The sequence below is a fragment of the Mastigoproctus giganteus genome, chromosome 4, assembly GCF_048544385.1.
Source record: "Mastigoproctus giganteus isolate SK-2022 chromosome 4, ASM4854438v1, whole genome shotgun sequence".
Classification (NCBI taxonomy): Eukaryota; Metazoa; Arthropoda; class Arachnida; order Uropygi; family Thelyphonidae; genus Mastigoproctus; species Mastigoproctus giganteus.
Genome location: NC_143578.1, coordinates 145,178,787 through 145,194,586, shown reverse-complemented (window position 1 = coordinate 145,194,586; position 15,800 = coordinate 145,178,787). Strand labels below are relative to the sequence as shown.

General features: G+C 35.4%; 1 protein-coding gene across 1 annotated transcript in view; it reads left to right on the top strand.

Moving 5' to 3' along the window:
* LOC150087112 (tetratricopeptide repeat protein 33-like) overlaps nucleotides 1-1,829 on the top strand; it is a 94,320-nt gene extending 92,491 nt beyond the window's left edge. Inside the window, exon 6 of the mRNA XM_090371815.1 lies at nucleotides 1,548-1,829. Coding sequence (XP_090227941.1) covers nucleotides 1,548-1,802 — 255 coding nt within the window. The 3' untranslated portion in view covers nucleotides 1,803-1,829. The remainder of the gene's footprint in view (nucleotides 1-1,547) is intronic.
* The last annotated feature ends 13,971 nt before the right edge of the window (nucleotides 1,830-15,800 follow it).

Genomic DNA, 15,800 nt, shown 5'->3' with positions numbered 1-15,800 from the left:
GTTTCTGAAAATTTGTTTTTTATATGATTGAAGATTTCAGTGAAGGGGAAGATTTCAGTTTTATTTTTAATGTTTTATTTTTAATGTTTTATTTTTTTGCCAGTGAATTAATACAAAAATACAAAAATTACTGCAATTGGAAATATGGATAAAATTTTTTTTTTGAAACACATGGATAAAAAGAAGATTATAAAAAATAATAATCATTCCAATAATGAATTAGTTTTGTTGGATAGTTTAAAAGTCATATATTTTTTTTATATTCAAATGAATGTTTCCATATCTGCATTTAAAATATGGATTATAGTGCCATTTCATTGTTATTTCCTCATACCCAACAAAGTATTCTTCAATGGTAGTAATTATTTTTCAAATGGGCACTGATTCCCATTAGTTTAAATTTTAATTATAAATTTTTAGCTTTATATTAATGAAATTAGCAAGATGATAATACAAAATTAGTTTTATTGCTATTATTTTATAAGATACAGTAAGAGCTGGTTAATATTATCATGTGTGTAACTTGAATTTTGATTCTATTAAATGGTAATTCAGTAAGCAAAAATTGTAGGAATGTTTTCTACAGGCTAGAAAAATAAAGATAAAAATACAAATTTACACTTTATTATTTTACTGATTAGCAAAATTAAATGATACATGACAATCGGAAGAATTTTATTATCCACAGTTTAGCAAAATAAAAATAAATTTACACTTATATACATACTAACTAAACATAACACTGATATGATTTTAATTTAAAATACTCACTTATTTTAGATTGCTTTGAATTATCACTACAAAGTCTATTTATAAATTTTTCAATATTGTTTCCTTTTGTTTCCCCTTCATATTTCCTTTTTCTGGTTTCACTAATATTAGTGTTTAATGTGTGACATTATTTTAATAATTTTGATAAAGATGACTGAGGCATTCCTAATCTTACTGCTGCTCTTTAAGACACAGAGTGCTTAAGTTTAGTTTGTTGTATGCTTCTATAAGTCATAACTTATATTTTACACTAAAATGCACTCTCTTTTCAGTGAAATTTTTTGGTTGCTAAAAGTAAAAAAAAAAATAAATAAATAAAAAATAAGCATCAATCAATAACATTGAACATGACATGCACAAATAGCAACTAACACATGCTCAGCTGACATTCTGAATGGTAAAAAGTTTAAGAAGTTTAAATATGGGAATGAAGAGAAGATTCTAAAAATTTCTTTATGGTTTAGGTGTATAATAGATTTTGTAGAGGGGGAAGCACATTTTAACCATAATAAATGTGCTTTAGAAAATTAATCACAATAGCGTTCAATTCTTATAATGAAACATGATTCTAATAAACGATAAAAGTGTGCATTTTAGTGATTTGAATTGGTTTTTATGAAATTTGATTCTATGAAGTGGCAGATTATAATAACCTGTGATCATATTACGAAAATTCATTTTCAGATATTCTGTATGTTTTCTATATGAACATTTTAGTTTATCAATCTTGGTTGCATTAGTTGAACTAATTATAAAATTCAACATATTTAACTTAGGCTATTAGAAGTTTTTCCAAAGCACTACACCTGAATCCTGCATGTAAAGAACTCTGGGATGATGATTTAAGCTGGGCTGTTAAACTCTTAAGCAAGAAAAGGGAATTTACACATTCTAAAATGGATGAAATTATTCTCTTAACTGGAACTGAAGCTTCAAAGACCTCATATGATGAAAATGCTTTTATATCAGATTACAAGAGTAACTGCAGTACTATGCCACAAAATTCAGGTTTGGTGAAATGTAGAGACTAGTTGAATTACTTGTATTATTTATAATGGTGTCCAATAGTTGTAAAATAAAAATGTACAAATTTTTACATGTGATAATCAAAATTCAGAGGCTGAGGCAATATTCTTTTCATACATACTATTTCAAATGTTATACTTGATCATGTTATAGCACATTCAAAGTTGCACACATTTTGCATTGAAACTATAATACACACAGTGACCATTGTTAATATTCTTCTCACCATGTGGCCATTCTGTAGTATAAACTAAAGTTTTCAATTCAAAATTTGTTATATTAAATTTGAAACATTTTCATGCCTAATCTATTAATATATATATTTTTTCTATTTTTAAGAATTTTTTGTGAACTGCACTTCATATAGAACATTTTATTGTAACAAAGTGTTTTAAATGTTTGTCCTATAGTCACTTGCCTAACCTTTCTAAAGGTAGTCAGACTTGTGAGTCTGCTGATAAAGATTATACTTTTAAGGAATGTTCAGTTAGAACAAATCCTCCAGTATGTGTGAACTGCAACAGTAGAAAGATGCCCTCTGACTATTCTTACAGAATTGTGGTGGTGGAGAACCGTGGTGACGGATCTGAATTTTTCAGTAACTTGTTTAAAATTGTTATGAATTTCAGTGTAAGCTGAATATGAAATGTTCTGCTACCCAATGAGGTTCCAACCCCCAAGTTATGAACAAAATGGCATCAACAGCCAGCATGGCCCTGTAGCAAACAGCCTTACCAGGCCAGCATACCTTTCTTTATAGGGGGGGGGGGGAATCCAAACTTCAGTTTTGGGCCATGTGTGATGTCTGGGTCTGGGGGCAGCTGAACTGCATGCATGACACCTCCTCTCCTCACCCTGCATGCATGACACCTCCTCTCCTCACCCTGCCAGTCGATGGCTGTAAAATTTTTCTCCAATAATAAGACAGTCTAATGTGCTTTCCCACTCTTTGTCTGTGTTTGCTGTTTTCATGTGGCTGCACTTCTTGATCAAAAGCACAATTCCTGTCATCTGTCTTATCCATGCACAACATTTATAAAGTCTACATCCCCTATATTGCAGCGACATTATTGTTTCTGATATTCCTTTAAATAATATCAGCATTTAATGACTTAATCAACACTTGAAATTCACGAAAATTATTTACGGTGCATTTTGCATTAATGTATAAGCAAATATTTACCTTTAGGAAAACACTTGCCTTGAGGCTGTCACAGACATTCTCTCAGATATGTCTATCTGGCAGTCCAAAACACTGATGGAACTGATATTCAGGTGACACTCATGTCGTCACCTGAATATCAGTTCCACCAGATTTCAATAAAATTCAGTCAGTCATAGACTGACTGAATTTTATTGAAATCTAGTCACTCTGTGACACCCAAATCCTTTGCTTGCACCTTCACGATTGTGGGACTGTTAGTAATCTTGAATATAACCACCACGTGCAAATCCACAAATGTGGCACCATGGTGCAAACCAACCTTCTTGTGGTGTGGATGCCACACCACAAGGAGGAATGCCACCCCTCAGTATTACCAGGCAATACTGGGTGGTAGATTACTCTCATCAACCAGTGCAATATCATCACTTTGCTCATTGGAAGCTTGAAGAGGTTAAACCCGTGTTTAAACCAAATTCACTCTCCCCCCCCCCATCTCTTCCATTACACTGTATGATTGATGCCTTTTGAGGTTATGATGGCATCATGATCCAATCATCCTTACATTTTGTAAGGATGATTGGATTTGGATGATTGTAAGGTACAGCTCTGAAATGGTGTTCACACATTACATCAAGGAGCTAGGTATAATTCTTGCCTTGTGTACATACATCATATCAAAAATTTCATTACTTCATACAATATGTATGATTTTTGACTGCATGACTTTGTACTTCATACAGAGTTGATGATGTTGTAGAGCAGATATCATCTTTTAAGGGCACAAAGGGTGATATTGTTGTACATGTTGGCACTAATGATATTAAGAGTAGGAGATCTGCGGACCCCGTTAATCTGGACTTGACAGTACCACACTTGGTCTGGATTAACTGGAAGCTACCTTTAACGTACCAGTTTTTATTTAAAGTTACTATATGACAAAATTTTAACTAAATTGACTTTTATATTAAATTAATAAAACAATATTTTCAAGTAAAAATTATAAAAAGTAAAAGAACATGGTAAGTAAACAAAATACTGTACAAAGCAATAAAGTTTTAATGTAGAACATTATATTACACAAAATTAAACCCAAAAAAAATATAATTTCAAAAATAACTATTTTCAAGAAGTTTACTTGAAATAGTCCTCAATGTTTTTTTTCTTTAATTTTGAAACTCACTTTCAAAATTTACTCTTGGACAATGCTAGCTGCAGCTGTCAAGTGAATAGGCCAGCACTTGAGATTACCCTACAATTGTCTCCGACCATACCACATGGTCCGGTTGGATTTCTGGAGGTCACAACCATAAAACAATTAGCAGTTCCTTGTTTATGATGCTTTTCTGTTAGTGCAATCTATTATAAACGGATAGTAAACACAATATTATTGAATTTGCGATCATAGCGACAGCTGGAATTCTGTGGGTTTTTACGTTATTATGGTGAAATGTGTTTCCCCTTCCATGAAATCATCAATCATATCAAAAACATAAAAAAATTTTCAGAATATTCTCTTCATTCCTATTTTTTAAGTTTCGTAACTTGTTACTCCGTTCTCACTTGTGTGTATCGTGTTGGTTGCAATTTGTGCGTGTGGTGTTCTTTGTTATTGATTGCTTATCTTTTTTATTGTTTTAAATTTTAAACCCCCTCTCAATCAGTGAACAGAAATATTTTTTCGATATTTAGAATTTTTCCCCTGACTGAAAATCCAGTCCGGATTAACTGTATTTTACTGTATAGGTCAATGTTGAAAACAAGTCGCAAGTTAGGGTTAAATTTGAAAGTGTCTGCAATTCTGCCCAGAAACAATAGGAGGGAGTATATGATGAGAGCATTGTCAATCAGTTTGACCCTCAAAAGATTGTGCAAGGCTCAGGAGCTAAATTTTTTCTCAGCTTGGTCTGTGATCGTTAACAGGGGAGACTGCTTCTACAGGGATGGGATACTCTTAAATAGAAAGGGTGCAAGAATATTTGCTGATGCTATCGAAGTAGTGTTATGTGGGTTCGAAAACTGTTAGCTTGGTAGGATTCACAGTAGCCGCAGGCAGAGGTGAAAGTGATTCTTGCACTGTTTCTATTGGAATCAGTAGCAGCCTGGAAAGCAAGGTGCTGGGATTTTCGGGACTACTGGGAGTCATCATGGAACAAGTATATACATGAGCTGTGTTAAGACAGCTAACAGTAAGAACAGGTGCATATATACTTGCCTGTACACTAATGCTAGGAGTTTAGTAAAAATTTGATGAATTTGAGGTGCTGGTCAGGAAATCAAAGGCAGATATCTTCAGGATATCAGAGACATGGTGTCACACATCTCTGATAAGGAATGCAGAATTGGAATTTGAGGAGTACACTGTGTACAGAAAGAATAGACAGGATATGAAGAGAGGAGGGGTTATTCTGTTATTGTAGAAATGCATAAAATCTAAGGAAGTGCATCCAGTTGACATTGTGTGTATTACACTCCTACTACATTGTGTGTGTAGTAGGAGTGTGTTATAGGCCTAATGACCCTGACGAGTACAATGAACAACTGAATAAAGAAATAGAGTGGGAGAGTAAATCAGATTGTCTTATAATGGGGCATTTTAACTTCCCAGATATTAACTGGAACTTGTGGGTTGGTCACTCACACACACTAGCAACACTTTTGTGGATTTATTGGTAAGTGTGTTCTGCAACAGCATGTTCGAGAGAGAACTAGAGGGAGTAATACTCATGATCTGATTATCAGCAGTGATTCTTCGTGCATTAAAAATTTGCAGATAAAGGAACCACCAGGTGGCAGTGATCACAGTGTGCTGATGTAGGATTTACTTAAAGATGTGAAAACCATCAGAGGTAAAGGGAAAGGTTTTTGCTTTTGTCTGAAAATACTGACTACAGTGTTTTCGGATAGTTTTTAAATTCTATACAATGGGACCAACTGATATGTTACCAACTGCAAATGCTAAATGAGAAGCATTCAAGGAAGTAATCTTGGAAACTTACTAGGCTTTTTGTTCCAACTAAGAAATATTGTTCAAAGACAGCAGATGAACTAATGAGACTTGTGACAGAGAAGAAAAATGCATGGGATACATATAAATTTTCAGGAGACACAGAAGACTATAGTAAATATAATCAAGTGACAAATGAGGTTAGGCAAGCAAAGGTATTTTATCAGAAATCTTTGGCAAAGGATGAAAAGAAAAACAGCAAAGACTTCTTTACTTATGTAAGCTCTAGAAGGAAGAGGATAAATTAGATTGCTCTACTTGATATCAATGGTTTGATTGCTGAGGACTTTGCTCAGGTAGCTAACAAACTGAATGAGTATTTTGCATCTACATATTCATGCAGGAGGAGATATTCAGGGAGGGGAACGCCAGAAGTTTATCAAACATTGGCAGGAGCTGTGCAAATGTATTGCCAATTCACAATGGGGGGATTTAAGGTTGACATGATTAAAGACAGCATGGGTTTAAGGGGAAGTCTTGTTTGAAAAAGTTAATTGGATACTATGATGTGGTTACTAAGGAACTTGATGCAAAAAATTATTTTAATATCATATACTTTGGTTTTAGGAAAACTTTTGATACTGTTGAACATGGAAGGCTACTATACAAATTGGAATAATGTGGCATTAAGGACAAGTTGCTATGGATAAAGGAATGGTTGGGTGAGAGAAGGCAGTTTTAATCAATGGACCCGGTCTTCGTGGAACCCCCAGAATTTGGTGTTCGGCCCCTTGTTGTTTTCTTTATTTATCAATGATGTTGATGAAGGTTTATCAGGCTTAATGTCCAAGTTTGCAGACAATTCAAATGTTGGCAGGGTTGTTAATGACAGTACACTACTGGAACAGTATCTAGAAAAGTTGTGCAGATGTGCTTGAGAGGTAGCAAGTGAAGTTTAACATTGACAAATGTAAAGTACTGCATATGGGTAGTAGTAGTAACCCCAGAATAATGTACCAGCTGTGTGGTGGTACTACACTCAGAGTAGTGGAGAATGAAAAGGACCTGTGGGGTAATTTTGCAGTCAGATATGAAGTTTTCTGAGCAGTGCAGACAGGCTGCCAGAGTAGCTCATGGTGTCTTGTAAATGATATACAAGAATTTTGCTAGCAGTAATAAGGAGATGATTGTCCCATTGTATAAGGCAATGGTCCTACACCTTGAGTACTGCATACAGGTCTGGAAGCTTCATTTTAGGAAGGATGTAGAGCTTCTGGAACAAGTCTAGAGAAGGGTAGCGAGACTGGTGAATGGAACAAGGGGTTGCTATTATCAAGAAAGGCTTCGGTTCTGCATTTGCACCATTTGAGACTAGGCACCTGCAAGGTGAATTGATTGGTTTATAAGGCCTTGAATGGTTTGAGCAAGCTGAATGCCGATGGGGTTCTACCTCTTTCTCAGATTCTGCACCTAAGGGGGACATAAATTCAGTTTGAGGAAAGACAATTGTAGAATAGATGTGCAGAAATTAGCCTTTAGCCAGCCGGTGGTTGATAGTTGGAACAAACTTCCATTTGTCGTAGCGGAGGTCAACAACTTAAATAAGTTCAAGGCAAAACTGGACAAGCATCTGGAATGAATGGATGGGTGAAATGGGAAGATGTTTTTTTTTTTTTTTTTTTTTTTTTTGGCTGGTTCTATATAAGCTTGCTTTCTTGCATCATATGCCTCTACTAATGCTAATGCATGTCCTCCCCACTTTTTCTTACTGCTGAATACATCATGAATAGTCAAAGTAATAGAACAAACGTACCTGCAAGAAGATCTAAGCCTTCCAAACACTTCCTCATTCATATTGCAAATATATGTGATCTCAGTTGCAGTCTTCGTGATGTCCATTTCCCCTTACAGTCCCAAGCCCCATATATATTTTTTCTGACAGAATACCACTTATCGGTTGATTCACCCACTGCTCATCTCAGTTGTTCTAAATATTTGTATGATATTTCCTGTTAGAGACAGTAATTTGGAATCTCCTCTTTTTGATATTTTCTGGATTAAATCTCACTACCTCATTCTGTCAAATTCATCTGTTGCCTTTGTTGTTCTCCCAAATCTGCTGATACTCTTGACATCTTTGACTTCCTTTCTTTAAAACTTTATTTTCTCCACTCCAACTTTCCTTAACAGTAAGGTAATTTTTCTTGGTAATTTTTATATTCACAATTCCAGCTGCATCCTGTTTTCTAGTCACATGGACCCAGCCGATCGAGATACTGCGGCTTTTGCAATTACTAATGACCTCACAGATTGTTGATTTACCTACCAGAATATCTGACAATACTAACCACACAGCCAACACTCTTAAAATCATTTTTATCTCACAAGCAACCCATCTAAGTACACGGTTGAGATCAGTGGTCGTTTGACCCCTTAGATCACAATTTGGAGATACTCTTCTCCAATGGAGCCTTTCTCTTATTGTTTCCAACCTTGTGTTGTTTGGCATTAGAAGAATGCAAAAGTAAATGATCTGTGAGATTTGTATTCTTCTTTTCTTTGGTTGGATTACTGTTTTATATCTTCTGATGCCAATGTTTGCGCAGATAGTGTAAGTGAAATTATTCTTGTTGGGTTGAAATGTTTCTAAAGCAAACAAAAAACAAGGAAGCTTGTTTCTTGTCCAAATATTAGTGAAACATTCTGGTCCTTGCCAATGCTATTGACCGCAACTTTTACCCATCTCTGTTCCCGCCTCTCAAAACTGAATGATTTTGTTGTCTCCTCGGCTATAGATAAAGCTGACTTCTTTCTTTTAACTCATGTTTTGATGATCTTGGTAAACTTCCTCCTACCATTCTCAGAATACTCCATTCAGTGCTTGCCTCCTGTGGTCTTCCATCAAAAGGATGTCAGAATATTGAACAGTCTTAATCCCAAGAAAGTCCCACATCCTGATGGTATTTCTCCACTTGTTCTCAAAACCTGAACTTACTACTGTTCTCGGTCACCATGTCACCTTTTTTCACTCACTTATTCCTCTGGTGTTTTCTCTTCTGCTAGGAAATTTGCTCACATCCAGCTGCTTCCTAAAAAGGATGAAAAAACCCTCTCATCCCATTGCAGTTCCACTCTTTCTGAAGTAATGGAGAAATCTGCTAACTTCTGACTCGTAAACTTTCTCGAAATCTTCCATCTGATCAATGATCGCCAGTATGGATTACTCAGTGTTTATCAACTGGCGATATACTGGCTTATGTTTATCCGTCTATGGACAAATTCACTGGAAAAGTTTGAAACTCAAGCAGTAGCTCTTGACATTTCAAAGGCTTTTGATTATATTTGGCATAAAGGTCATCTAAATAAGCTTCCATCTTATGGTTTGCCAACTGTTTTTTGCAAATGGGTATCAATTTTTCTCTCTGATCACTCACTGCACATGATGGTAGACAGCTCACTGTCTTCTCCACTAATTCTGGTGTTCCACAAGGTTCAGCTCTTTTCCTCTTGTATATTTAATGAACTTCTGCCATTTGATCGGAAATCTATCCGTAGTTTACTCTTGATAGCACATCGCACTTTAGGTTCCAGTTTGAGAAGCCTTGCCCAGCACAAACAGCTTCAATTTCTCAAATATCCACTACCAACTCCTTAACACGTTGACTGCCGCATCGGCCGTAAATGTCTGACACCATTACATTTTTAAGGTGCTGCATCGGACATATATTGCTGACACCCACTGTTTCAGTGGGAGCTGCGTCGGCTATATAGCGCTGACGATTCGTGGAAATTTACGTTATTTCTGAAAAGCATGGCCTGACCGGTGTTACACGTGATGAAATTTGCATGGCACTCTGAGAAAAAATAAGCAAGTAACTGGTCATTATTTAAAAATTCTTTATTACAAATTTTATAATTATAAAATTGTAATTATATTTATTTTGATTTATGGTGTTGTCTAAAACACTCCAAACACATGAAAGGTTGACAAGTACAGTCTGGGCAATACGTCGAAGCTCTTTTCCCCTTTCTGCTAGCAACTGATCTTCCTTCCGACTCTTTCAATTTTGCGTAACAAAAAAAGCAAATCCTTCTAACTTTTTTGTTGTTTGCATCGATTTTTTCGTTAGTATATGATTGTTACCACATTTTGGCTTTTCACATTTCTCTTTCCATTCTGTATTTAGCAAATCCGTAACTACCTCTTTCCGAAAGCTTCTTATTTTTATTTGTTTTCATGAAGCACTCTTTGTATACCACATACACATTGACAACTGATATTCCGAGTATATATTCTATTGCTAATTTCCGGTACCACTTTACCTCCTTTCTTAGCGTTGTGGCATACAAACCCATTTGATCTGACAGGTCAATGCCTGTCTTTCCCTTATTATAAGCTAGAATAGGAAGTGGGTTTTTTTGCTTCTTTTCGTCTTCTTTATTGGTGGAGGGCCCACCAACCATTTCTGGGGCATTCTTTGTTGTTAGTTGTCTCACATCTCGATCATCTCGCCACTTTAGAACAGTAATTCCATTTTTTTCTTCCTTGGCAATCATCTCCCCTTTATTTAGCTTTGAGTACATAACTTCTTTGGGCATAAATTTTTTATTCACTCGTAATGTACCAACAATGTGAGTTTTTTTATGAAAAAACGATAACACCAGATGGTAGCTGGTATAAAAGTTGTCTAGGTGCGACCGTCATTTAGAAGTCCTTGCTATAACTCTTTGCAGCTGTACCTACGGATTTTATATAATTTTCAGATTTACCTAAATAGATCTTGCTCGACCAGGTATATCCTTCGGTGGAACATAACTTTGAACATCTTGATTCCATACCCATGTGCTTTATTTGGAATATCAGCCTGCCCCTCCAAGGAATAAGAGTTTCATCAGTGACGAAATCATCACTGGGGAAAAATATTTTCTGATATTTCAGCTGCAAAACATCTATTAGGTGTTTTATCTTACTGAGCCTCCCCTCTGGAATAGCGGTTTCATTGTCTGAAAAGTGAATGAGGCACAACAACAACTGAAATCTGTTGCGAGAAAATTTTTGTTACTAAATTATTTTTATAGATAGGTTTGGTTGACCAGTAAGATGCAATACTGCCCAATCTTACTAGTCCCACCATCCCCATAAGAAGCCCAAAATTTATCATCTCATCAGCAGTTGTTGAAACCCACTTTTTTTAGACGACTCTGTCGCAAAGCTCGGGTACTCTGAATTTTCTGTTCGGCATATCTGTTTGTTTACGTTACAATAAGATTTATTACTTCATCATCAAAAAATAATGAAAATGCCTCAAGATGAGTAATGTTTCTTGATACATCTATTTGCAGTCCCAATTTTCCTGTAAAATCAAATGTTTTTTGGTGTCCTTCGTATTCAGTCCATTCAATAGCGTCATTTATTTCAGTCACTTCAATCTCAGGTCCTTCAATATTTTCAAATTGCTCATCCATGTTTTTTTCTTCCATCCAGTCTCGAAGCACTTCAATATTTTCCGGTGTTTCAGTATCTCCTTCATTTGAAGAAATATCCCAGTCAGAATCATTTACCGAATCATCAGAGTTGAAATCTTTTTCATCTTCAGAACTACTACTAAGATTTTCAGCTATTTCTCTTAGTACCTCTTCTTTTAGTAATTTTCTTTTAGCCATTGCTGTTTAGATTTTTTTTTACAACACACTTGTACAAACTTGTGGAGAAACACAACACAATAATAATGGGGATAATACAGTGTGCTAATGAACTTTTTTTCACAAAATCTAACAATACTGACAAACTTATTGCAACGTTTGAGAGTTTATTTTATCACGATTAGTTTTATTGCAGCATGCACAATAAACTAATCACAAATGACCTTCATACGTATGCCGTAATAGCATCACACATATATGGCTGACATAGCATCTCAAGAAATAAAGTAACCTACTAGACCCCGTTGGCCACATATATGCGACACAAAAAAAAAACTTTTTGATATTTTAAGCAAAAAAACTGCATAACACTGACATTTCAATATTTATTTTAGAATTATTAATCAAATTATTTACTAAATATTTTTTGGTCCCATGGGGAATTTTTTTTTCTTAAACTAGCTTGGCAGTCAACGTGTTAAAGGTCAGTTGAACTCTTTTTTTTGTTTTGTTTTGTATCAGTGGATAAAGGTCATCACTGGAACAAAATTATGCAGAAATATATGTTTTAACATTTTAAGTTTTATACAGCATTGTGTGCATTGAAGCCAGAAATGCAAAATATATGTTTTGCAAATTTGGATAAATTAATCTTCAGAAAATTAAAAATATACTTGGTATAAATTCCAAGAATCCTTGTAAATAGTTGATAATAATATTATGTACAATTTCTTGATGGTTTCTATTCACAACAGGAGCATGGCAATTTCATTTATCTGGGAATACAGCTCCACTTGAATTAATCTTTATCTCGTTGCAAACTATTAGTTATTTTATATGTTGATTTAAATTGGCTACATGTGAGATCATTACAACCACCTAATCTCTTTATGCAATCAAAAAATGGTAGGGAAGACGTTTCATTATGATCCTGGCTGATCTCTGAGTTAAAAGATGGTCTTTATCCTTAATTTCTTCTATTAGATCATTAAAAACAGCTGTAGAACTTTTCATGGATAGTAGGAACCAACAAGTCCCAATTTTTATGGTCAACATACTGACCTTCCGCTAAAAGCTTTTAAATTTTTGACGAACTGCTCAGTAATAACTTTTGTAGAAAAGCTTTGTTTGGATGAATGAAAACTGAAGAATATATTCATCACACATATAATGCATAAATTCATTCAGAAAATAAATCATTCAGAGTAACCTAATTGAACTGATTTTGCATACTTTGCCTATGAAAGATTATTCATCATGAGCAAGAAGTATGTACATAATTCATACATCTGTATGCAGCAGAACTTTTCTCCAGTATTAAAGTTTTGTTTAATTGTAGCAGTAAACACCATTCAACTTGTTCAAAATGTGCCACTCACAGTAATGGCACATAAGCACACATTTTTTGGCTTTAGAGAAAACATTTTGCTGCCCTTTCTGTTATAACTCCATGTTTCTACAGATAGGCAATACACACACCGGATGAGCCATCTAGCTGAATAAAGCAAGCTTATCAATAGAGTTGGACTCTTCACTTGTTATAATTAGTTCGCCCACTTTGATAACTATGGTGCCTCCGTAGTCAGGTGGGCAGGAGCGTCAGTGCGTAGCACACGCTTCTTGATTAAACCGGGGTTCGAGCCCGTGACCACCAAATACAGAGGATGCGGAAAGGTCAGGGAATGACTACCGCATATCCCCGGAGCAATATGGCCTTAGTTGCTAATGCTCCTAAAAACCAAATAACAACAACTTTGATAACTCTCGCTAATATAAAAATCAGACAAAAAAGATAATTCAAACTGAAATACAGTAAAAACTAAAATCTAGCACCCTTCAAGATTGTAAGATTGCCAGATGTTAAAATTTTCTGGGTTTTGGAGAGGTAAGACCTGTCTTACCTCTCCAAAGTGCATTTCAGTGAATATTAAGCATTATTTTCATATATAATATCAGTGAAAGAACAAGAGAAGTTTCCCTCAGTATGATATGTAGAACACTTCCATCGATACTCCAGAAATTAAAAGGAATATCGATGAATTCGATATTCCTCTTATATTGAAAACAATTAAAATAAATTTATTTTCAAAATATATTGAAAACAATTTAAAAAAATCAATTGAAAACAATTAAAATAATCAATTGAACACAATTTAAAAAACCAATTGAACACAATTAAAATTTAAGTAAAAAATTAATTAAAAAGAATTTAGCGTAAATTTTGCAAAACAATTTTCCTTCCTGAAGCTGACAACACTTTTCAGCCGTATGTCGTGATGACAGGAATGAAAATTACTGAATTTGTGTGAGCATGAATCTTAAATAGGGATTATTTGTCTTCGCGCATGCGCATAAAAGACCACGAATTGGAGATTAGATATGGACTGCGAACGTTAACAGAATTCTCATGTAATTATTTTCTGCAATTAATAGTCGTATAATTATGTTGGACACAGTATTTTGGCCTTGTTAAATAAAAAAGTATGTTTTTCATTAACACTGACTGCCAAATACAAGTTAACTGATATTTGGCGATCTGGCCCAGGATGATGTATACGTTAACTCGGACTGATATGACTTGCTTTTCAGGTACAGCTACAACTATATTCGTAGCAGATACATGCAACTGATGGATACATGCAACTGATGGATACATGCAAGCTTCTCGGATAAGAATGAAAAATCAACCACCGCTTCAGAAAACAAAATTTATTCACAAAAAATATTTTATTCGCAAATACATAAAGAAAAATGTATTACTAAAACTCACAAAACTAATATTGTTTATTTGTGATATTTCTTGTACATTCTCAACACGGCTTAGTGGCCCTGAGTGCCAAGTGATCTTTCTAGTGCGATTTTCTAGTATTTTTCCTAGGGCGAGTACTAGTGCTTTAATAATCCCTCCACCGCTCGCATCGTTACTGCTTCCCTCACTGAGCAACATCACTGCTTCACCGCTAGCATCATTACTGCTAACCCCACTGCAACTTTACTCTATCTCTAGCAACATACTGCTCTCCTCTTCTGCTGATCATTTGGTCACTGATTGGCACTGCTCCTGCCTCCACGTGGCAGGTTGTTAACCTAGGAGAAGGAATTCTCTCTTCCAGGGCTAAAAGGAGCAGCAATGGATTGCGATGCATATCCACTGCTAGAGCCCACGGGCTCCAGACCTGTTAACTCTGATTCAGAGCATGACTCGAATCATCCGAAGAAACTACAGACATACCAACATTTCTCATAATGCATTCACTATCTACGCAACCTGACGGCAAGCTATTGCCTTTTCTAATACAGAAATGTTTAGAATCAGTTGTTGGATCTCCCAAAATGGTTAAATGTCTCCAATTTGGAGACCTAATTGAATCTTCTAAGCCAAGTCACTCAGAAAAATTGTTAAAATTAAAAACTTTTAACGATATTCCTGTGTCTATAACATCCCATAACACTCTGAATGCCTCTAAAGGAGTTATCAGTGAATGGGACTTACTAAATGTGTCTGAAGAAGAGATAATTCAAGAGCTTAGCAAACAAAAAGTGACTCATGCATAGAGAATTATGACAAAAAACATGGCAACCGATCAGTATCCCAACTGATGCCAACTATTACCAACCAGGTCCATTATTTTGACATTCAATACTCAGAATCTCCCATCTTCTGTAAAAGCAGATTACTTAAACTGCAAGATTCGACCTTACATCCCGAATCCCATTCACTACTTTCAGTGCCAGAAGTACGGCCATTCTCAGATGGCATGCCGAGGCGATGCTGTGTGCTCTATTTGCAGCTCCAAGGAGACTGTACAGCTTCCACTCCCACTTGCCCAAATTTTAAAGGAAGTCATTCTGCATTTTCTAAAGCGTGTGAACTTTGGAAAACGTAAAAAAATCCAGTAGTATAAAGTGGAGCATAAAGTCACATACCCTGAAGCAATATCCCCTTTCCCTTACCTTTACGTAAGGGAAAGGGGATAGTAATAAATACACCAGCTGCCGTTGCAGATGAACTCAACAGTTATTTTGCATCGATATTTACAAATGAAAAGCCTTTTGTGGCAATGGGCAATTGTGGAAGCCAAGTTAAAAAATATGTAATTAATGATATTGAAATTTCGCAAGATTATTTAATGAAAAAACTTTCGAGCCTGCAGACCAGTAAGGCTCTTGCAGTTGATGGAATATACCCTATAATCTTACGAGAGGCGGCAAGCGAGTGCATTGAACCATTGAGGCTAATTATGCGAGCAT